At 35.4% G+C, this 8,256-nt stretch overlaps 1 protein-coding gene across 1 annotated transcript; it reads right to left on the bottom strand.

Moving 5' to 3' along the window:
* Positions 1-676: 676 nt before the first annotated feature.
* On the bottom strand, positions 677-6,577 carry LOC104522823 (RNA polymerase II-associated protein 3). The gene is made up of 8 exons (XM_010165216.1): positions 6,422-6,577; positions 5,683-5,823; positions 5,081-5,203; positions 4,697-4,824; positions 3,928-4,049; positions 3,484-3,554; positions 2,401-2,532; positions 677-808 (listed from the first exon to the last, which is right to left on the bottom strand). Exons 1-8 carry the CDS (start codon positions 6,572-6,574, stop codon positions 677-679), a joined length of 1,002 nt encoding a protein of 333 aa, XP_010163518.1. The 5' UTR covers positions 6,575-6,577.
* Between the last annotated feature and the right edge of the window lie 1,679 nt (positions 6,578-8,256).

Raw genomic sequence — 8,256 nt, forward strand, 5'->3', positions numbered from 1 at the left:
TTCCAACCCCTATGATATTGTGCTTCTGTGATAATGCTCAGCTCTCTGCTTCTCATGCTACCAGTTTAAAAGGCTTAAACTACCACACCGCCAGGGAGTCAAAAAAAAGTTAGACTTCAAAAACAGTCATATGGAATTTCTCTCATTTGCTAGAAAGCATGCATTTCCTACTCTTACTGCATTATTTGAATAAAGCTTAATTTAAAATACACTACACATACATGTCTCCATTAGGAGTTAAAAGAAAAATATTTAAAAGATTACAATTTCCAGAAAAAGCTACTATCCATTTCCTTTGAAGTCAGAAGTTATAATCCACTTCTTTTACAGTATCTTTAGTAGCTGACTGGCTTTTATAGTCAAAAAATACATAAAGTCAAAAAAGACATCTCTGAGAAATGCGAATGTCTAGAATTTTATACACAAAAAAGAATGAAAAATCAAACTTCAGAAACTATAATTTCATACTGATGCTATTTTATTCTCTCAGAAGTTCCTATGAAAAGCATTGTAAGATCACACACCGATCACATTACTGTTTTCAATATGATTTATTCTATACTGAATTCTAAAAACAATTAGAAGGATTGACAGTAACTTGAGTGAAAATCCACTGGATCATTCTTCCGTCTAGTTCACAGCAAAGAAAGACAGAGTAGAGCACAGGCAATTCTACTTACTTTTCAATCTTTAGGTAGGCCATGGCTCTGTTAGCTGGCAGAAGTGCATTGGTGCCATCTGCTGCTATACCACGGGTATAACATTCTATTGCAGTCTCATACTTTCCTTCTTTGAAATAACCATTACCCTGTAATATTTAGGTTAGAAAAAAATTGCATTGAGAAACATCTAGTGCAATAAGCTTTTCTTATCCTTTTTAGGAGACAGGGCTGTAACATTAAGAAGATGGATCACAAAGGACACCCACATAAAGGGCAGATATTAATGGCATATTTCTTCATATCTAAGCTTGGAGGCAGACCACAAAAAAAATCTTTTCTAGTACTTCAAGGATAAAATAAATTTTACTAGCTGCATAGTTTAACTGCAGACTTATAGGTCTATAACTTGTGATTTATCTTTACTCTTGATGCGCAGGGTAAGCCACTCTGTACCTCCTGAATTTAAACACAAGCTGAACCTTCACAATTCTTCTTTCAAGATTACTTTTTGCACTGCAGAAATGCATCCTTATCCTGCTACATCCATGAAACTGTTATCCTAAAATATTACTTGGGCCCAAACATTGCTGCTATTTTCTAATTAATGCTCCATACAACAAAATTACATTACTTCGTTAGTTTCATAGAATGGTTTGGGTTGGAAGGGACCTTAAAGATCATCTAGTTCCAACCCCGCTGCCATCAGCAGGGACACCTTCCACTAGACCAGGCCACGCAAAGCCTCATCCAGCCTGGCCTTAAACACCTTCAGGAAGGGGACATGGACAACTTCTCTGAGCAACCTTTTCCAGTGTCTGAACAGGAGACTAAAGTCCAAGAGACTAAAATTATCCTTTGCTCCTCAGGACTAATACAAAGCCATGTAGTACCTTTTCCACTACCATTCTACTCATTGGTAAAAGAGCAAAGGCCACAGTTCAGACTTGACCAGATCCACATTGCCAAAACAGGCCCACATTACCAGGCTAACTCTGCTACCAAAGAGGCACTGCACTGGACTGAAATTTCTTTTCTGTGGCCTCTTCAGACTTCTGTTCCTTTTATTTACTTAATGTATGCTTTCATTCTTTTCCTACTAATTAACTCTTACAACCAGTATAGGAAACCTGAATATTGACAAAAAGTCAGAAGTTAATTGGCTAGGTAAGAGAACAGAAAGAAAATTATGTTTCAGTTGATAATGTTGTTTCTTAATTGCAACAGCGAGGAGATGGAGAAATCAATAAGCCAACATGGAGCAAAGACCATGTATCCAGAAATACATTTTTATTGTCATTGTTGCCTGCCCTCCCTGAAGTTCTTTTTGTAACTACTTTTCACCATGTAATCAGAGGTTTGAAAACACAAGAAATGGTCCACAACTCTACTAGCACAAGTAGGGGTCAAGATGCATATAATACTGGAGGAAGGGGATCATCGCAAAATACAGTTTAATTTCTACTTATCTTACTACATATTTGAAATTTATCACATACAATTTGGGCTGTAAAAGCTACTTTGTATAAGCATTCCTCCAGAAGAGACTAAACAGAACTCGCTGGCTCTCTCCCTTCCCTAGAGAGCCCAAAATGGGAAACAATTAATTAAGGTTCTATCGAGGAGAGTGTATTTATGAAGTTCAAGACAGTATCAGGTTTAATTTCTACATTTTCATAGCTAATAGCACAGCACTCTTCTTTGCTAGTTCTCTCCTGTTCCACCAGAACCTGTGACTTACGAGATCTTTTTCTGTAATAGCCTTCTGCTTGAGCTGCTGGTCTTCAATGCGCTGCTTCTCTTCATCTGTTAATTCTGGTCTGACTGCATCTTCAAGCTCTTTCTGTTCTGAACTTTCTTTTGATGACAGAGCCTGGAAAGATATATATTTTTCCCTCAATAAGTACTTCTCCCATTTACATATTTTCAGAACATGAATTACAATAAATTCTAAACTTTTAAGATGCAAAAATCTGCCAAGCATTTTAACAGAAATGCCTGTGTTTTAAGTGGAATGCAAATTACATAATTCTGATAATTCTAAACTAATCTTGAAAATGTGTTTCTATGAGGAACTGCGAGTCAGAGTATTACTTGGTAAATAAAAAGTATGTAATTTCTGAAACACAATGTAAAATGACCAATGGAACCTGTCTATATATAATCACAATTCACAAGTAATTTATTTCTTCCATTACTGGAGACTTTGGGTCTTCATTCTGAGGATAAATTTTTCAAGCACTTTCAAAACTACAGTTGAAGAGGTACAGGCATATTCACACAGTAATGACAGTAATGACAAGTGAGCTTGTATTTACTGAATTCATCATAATGAACATTCTCTCCCTGTTACAAAAGGGGTCAGACTTGCAGTAGTCATATTATGTTCTGCTAGTATTAAGGCCACTTTCTGGTTTGGCAAACCACAGCAACCAGTGAGACTACGAGCAGCCTAGCATTTCAGCTTTAAAGCCAGGAGAACACATAGGTACATAGTGGTACCTTGTACCAAAATACTAAGCGTGACTGAAAAATCATTAACACAGGAAGTAGAAAAAACATCTGAGGGAAGATTTTATTTTAAAAAATACAGATGTTTGTGGGCACATCCAGTCCTAGTCTGCTAATCCACCATTATACTGATGTTTGTATACATGCTAGTTAATCCAGAAGAAACTCCATTACAGATTTTGACCTTGGTGAATTTCAAATGCCAGAAAAAGCATATGAGATTCTGTTGAATTCAGTTCTTGTTATAAGTTGAAACAGATATAAACTGAAAAGGGTGTATTTAACTGATATTAGGGCCTATTAATGTTATTACCTGATCAATTTTCTTCAGTTCATTTTTTGCTTCAAAGTTGTTTGCATCCAGCTCTAAAACTTTTTCATAATCTATCAGAAGATCAGAAAACAATGCTTCAGGTAGGAACTACAGGCTTGTAAAAAGAGTATGAAATACAAGAGTTCTTTTGAGATAACCCTTTTTTGTACTTACCTAAAAGCCCAAGACATTACAAAGAACTCATTATTCTAAGACATTTAAATTGAATTATTCTAGAACTTCTAATACCTACAGTAATCATTTAGACTCGCTGCTTGAACTTTATCTTGTCAGAAGAATATGTGAAATGGTATTTCATTTCTTTGTTTACAGGAAATTAAAATTAAATTCCTTCACCAAATAATCAAAACACACAAGCTTTAATCAAGAAGACAGACTAACAGTTTGTATGTATTTTAAGGAAAGAATGTAAAAAACACCCACCTTCTTTAGCACCTTGAAGATTTTTCAAGGCAAAGCGAGCAGCCCCTCTTCTGGCATAAGCCTTTGTGTAATTTTTATCTAAAGCAAGTGCTAAATTGCAGTCAGATTCTGCCACAGAAAATCTATTAAAAACATGAATGAGTTAGTTTGGACACATCTAGGTAACAAAACCCAATACTTCAGCAAGTTAGCTTACTCTGAAGCTTTATGAGTTCTCTCTAAAGTGGAAATCTTACATGCTTCAGAAGGGGCACAGAACAAGTATTTAAACATGTTTTGATTCAGAACACATTTAAACAGGAAAGGAAAACACAAGTCGACAATCTCTACTGCAACAGAAATAATCAACTCTATGCCCTTTCTTCCCCCAAACCAAATTAAAGCTATAGAAATAGAGTTCACTGAATCTCGAAGACAAGTTAAACCCTGAACTTTCTTAGTTTTATTAGTCTTTTTTTTGCTGGGGGGAGAGGTGTGTTGCGGGGGGGAGGGGGGGTGGTGGTTAAAGTCTTACACTGTAACACAGAAGACACTGAACTTCCAGCATAAAAACAGAGGCTAAAAAAAAGATGAGAGAGACACTACCGGGTTCCTTATCCTGGTAATTCCTATTGTACTTTGAAACTGCAAACCAGGTTGCAACAGCAGTCTTACACAGACTGTGTTACAACATGATAAGTAATAAAATCAAGACTTAAAACCAGACAAAAAACCTGAAGATAGTATTCAAAAGAAGAAAATATTAAGCATTTAATAATACAAGTCTTACTTCTTCATTCTATAAAAAGCTGATGCTCTGTTTGTGGGCAATACTGGATTGTATGGATCAGAATGCATTCCTCTAGTGTAGCATTTTATAGCTTCATCAAAGTTCCCTTGTTTAAAGTAGTTATTACCCTGCAAATAGAAGAAAATCTTATTAGCAAATTACTGTACATTAACAGACACATTGCTAATTTTTGGTGAAAAAAATAAAAGCAGATTCCTCTGTAGAGTCTTCCTACCCTTAAGCAGATCAACACTCCTGCCCAACTTGGTGTCGTCTGCAAACTTACTGTGGGTGCAATTGATTCCCTTGTCCAGATCATTGATAAAGATATTAAACAAAGCTGGCCCAAATACTGAGTATGACAAACGGTTAGAATGCTACAACCTTTTCCTTCTCTGCAAGGGCTTTTTCTGCATCTATATGGATTCCATCTTCCTCAGAATCTGATTCTGCAGATACAGAATCATGAGTACTATCTTCTTTATCAAGTTCTTCAAGTATTTTATCCTGAAAACAGATTAAAAAAAATTATCTTCATTATAATTTACAAAATACAAAATAAATTAAGCAAGACTTTCGGATAATTAGTAGTGCATTTTTTTTAAGTTCTCTATTGCTTATGTCCTCTTTACTGGGAAGTATTCCACGTGTCAAAAGTCAGATATCTATCCTCTAATACTGCCAGTTGTGTTTAGTCTTATATTCTACTAGAATTATGACCTATCGTTACATATTTTTTTTCTTTAAAGTCAAATTCAATCTGCTGGATGAGAGCACAGACAATAGAAAACTAGTATTTCTCAGTATTCCAAATTGTAAACACATAACCTTTTTTTGGAAGAAAGCTACTTTCTGTGTTCATTCAGTACCCAGCATAGTAAGACACTGACTTGCTGGTTGAACTCTCAGCACTATTAAGAAAATCTTATTTTGGACAGATTCAACTGGGGACAAGACTAAGTTAACAAGCAAATATTCTGACTTACCACATCAAGTTTTCCCCATGCTTCATAATCGTAAGACTTGATCTTGTTTTTCTTGTTTTCCTCAGTGGTTATCTTTGAAGGGATTTTACTTTTGCTTTTCTTCTTTTTCTTAAAAGCCTTGTTTCGAATTGGTGGCAAATTCTAAATTGAAATAAGTCATTTATTATAAACCAGATATTTGAAAGTCACTTGTATTTAATAACCTATAGTACCTATGTCTAGATATAGTATCTGTATCTACTGGCTATTTTTGTTTCGGAAATCCATCCAGCAAGCTGTTCTCAGGAACTCTACAAAGCCACTAAGGATAGCAAGTATAAATCTTTCAATAGGTAATAACAGCAAATATCACAGGTATGACACAAAGTTAAGTTTTAGAAGACAGCTCTGCAGGTATCAGTGAAGTATCACATCAGTGCATTAAGTCAGCAATAAGTTAGTAATACTGATGCTGCAAACAGAAATATTTTCCTAGATCTACCTGGAACCGATTAAAAATTTACTGGCCCCCATCACCTGCAGAGGCTACTGCCCCATGGCTTTGCTGGTGGAACAGTTTACAGAGGAATCTTTGGTCTGCTTCAGATGAGGAACAAGTCAGCTAGGTTAGCTCATACCTTCTATTTAGATATTTTAGGTCAATACATGTAATTCTGCTGAAGCAAAAAGTAATTATTATAAACACTAACACATTATGAATAGCTAAGTTAATAGTGACACTAGACTTGAGATTTTTTACCTCTTCTGGGACACCACTCTGTTTCCTTAGTTCAGAATCCACTTCTTTAATATCTTTTTCCCAGCTCTCCAATTCTCTCATAAAATCCTGCAGCTCTTCAGCATTTTGCTTCATTTGCAGCTGTAGTTCTAGCGCTTTATTTGGTGCACTCATTGTAATCTGTCAAATTCCCAACAGCAGAGGAGGAACATTAAATAGTAAGAGACTAAGAAGAATCAAAATTTAAATGTCTTTCAAAAAATGATGGGAAGCCATGTTATTTAGATAAAACAAAGTATATCAGAACAAACAAGTCATGCTTTCCTAACTAAATGTAAGGTAAAGGGCCCAACAAATCAATGAAAACCCTGAAAGTGATAATAAGGTGATCTCAGTTTAAAGCAATTTCTGCAGTGTTCCCCAGATGACAGAATGCAGAAAAATTTAACACATTAAAAAATAAGTTTTAACTAAAAAAACCAAACCAATCAACAAACCCTATTAAAATACACATGCTGCTTGTATCCGAACAGAAACAAGACATCTGACAAAAGAACTTTTCACTCCTAGAAGTAAGTACGCTTAAATATGCACACATTTTTAGCCCAGGAACAAGTAAACACAGGTTGGTTTGTTATAAAGTCTAGTGAATTACAAGTCCAGAATATTCCTTGAGTATGCTTTTTGTACACATCTGTAGCCCTCCAAGTCCCTAAAATACTGTTTAATAATTATTAATACTCAATAGTCCTCATAAGTTTTGTTGTCTTAATTTTAATGTCTTAAGTGAAAGACATTTTATTATCACAGAAATAACAAATGACAAGTAAAAAGTAACCTTAAAAAAATTCTTGGTTACAATTCAGAAAAAAAACCCACATTTGTATAGTCCATAGCACAAAAAGCTGCAAGGATGAAATAAATGTATTTTGAGAGCAATCATGATTAAGTAGCTAATGATGAACTACATACAAACTTAGACAAAGAAAGCTTTGAATGGCTGTTAACTGTAACCTCTTGACTGAAAGAGCTTCAGGTCCAGTTACAATCCTCATATAAGGATAAATAATCTATTTATAGAGGTAGTAAACACAAGATTTTTAAGGGAGAAAAGGGACTAGATTTCTTCTTTATTTTTAACATCCAATAAGACAATAACCTATTAGCATAGAAATATAAAAATTTATGGGTTAAATGAAGCTAATGACTTCTGCAATACAATGTGCTGTCCATAATTATGAGCAAAAGTCTCATGACTAGTTACTAGTGAACTAACGCTACCAAAGTAGAAATGTTTCTTCATCCTCAGGACTAAGCAGCTGCGTAGATGCCCTGACACACCAGTTGTTCTTCTCCCTAGTTACCTCCTATGCATAGCTGGTAACATGCTCACCCTTAGCACATATTTTTCCCAAAGTATTCTAAGTATTTGGTCTATTTGAAACAAAGTGGAAAGAAACCATAGGTGAAGCAAAAAATGCATGTTTTTCACTGTATTTCCACTGTAGGTGTTTATTATATTTTTCCCCATCTACAACTGAACTGTTTTCCCCCACACTGAACTGTCTCTGCAATATGCAGTTAAATTGACGAAACCTGGGCATGGCCACACCAAATACTCCACCGAGCACAGCACACCCTGGCCAATGGTACCTAGAACAAGATGCTTCAAAAGATGCAAGAAACTACACTGTGATCCTTTGAACTTTTATTTTTGTTGTCAGTGACTAAATAATGCTCTTACACATGTGAAAACCGAGTATCAAATCCAGGTGTTTGTTTTCTGGCATTCTAAAGCATCTTGCACAAGTGTGTAAGGCAAGCCCGCTCCTGTTACCCACCAGCCTAACGCTGCT

This window comes from Antrostomus carolinensis, unplaced genomic scaffold, assembly GCF_000700745.2.
Source record: "Antrostomus carolinensis isolate BGI_N321 unplaced genomic scaffold, ASM70074v2 Scaffold47653, whole genome shotgun sequence".
Classification (NCBI taxonomy): Eukaryota; Metazoa; Chordata; class Aves; order Caprimulgiformes; family Caprimulgidae; genus Antrostomus; species Antrostomus carolinensis.

What these genes read in the sequence shown, in the direction of transcription:
- LOC104522823 (XM_010165216.1), bottom strand. Translation starts at nt 6,574, where the DNA reads ATGAGTGCACCAAATAAAGCGCTAGAACTACAGCTGCAAATGAAGCAA. An exon ending in CCCTTGCAGAGAAGGAAAAG is followed by an intron (nt 4,825 to 5,080) that starts GTTGTAGCATTC and finishes TTCTATTTGCAG; the next exon opens with GGTAATAACTACTTTAAACA. An exon ending in TCTTCAAGGTGCTAAAGAAG is followed by an intron (nt 3,555 to 3,927) that starts GTGGGTGTTTTT and finishes ATCTTCTGATAG; the next exon opens with ATTATGAAAAAGTTTTAGAG.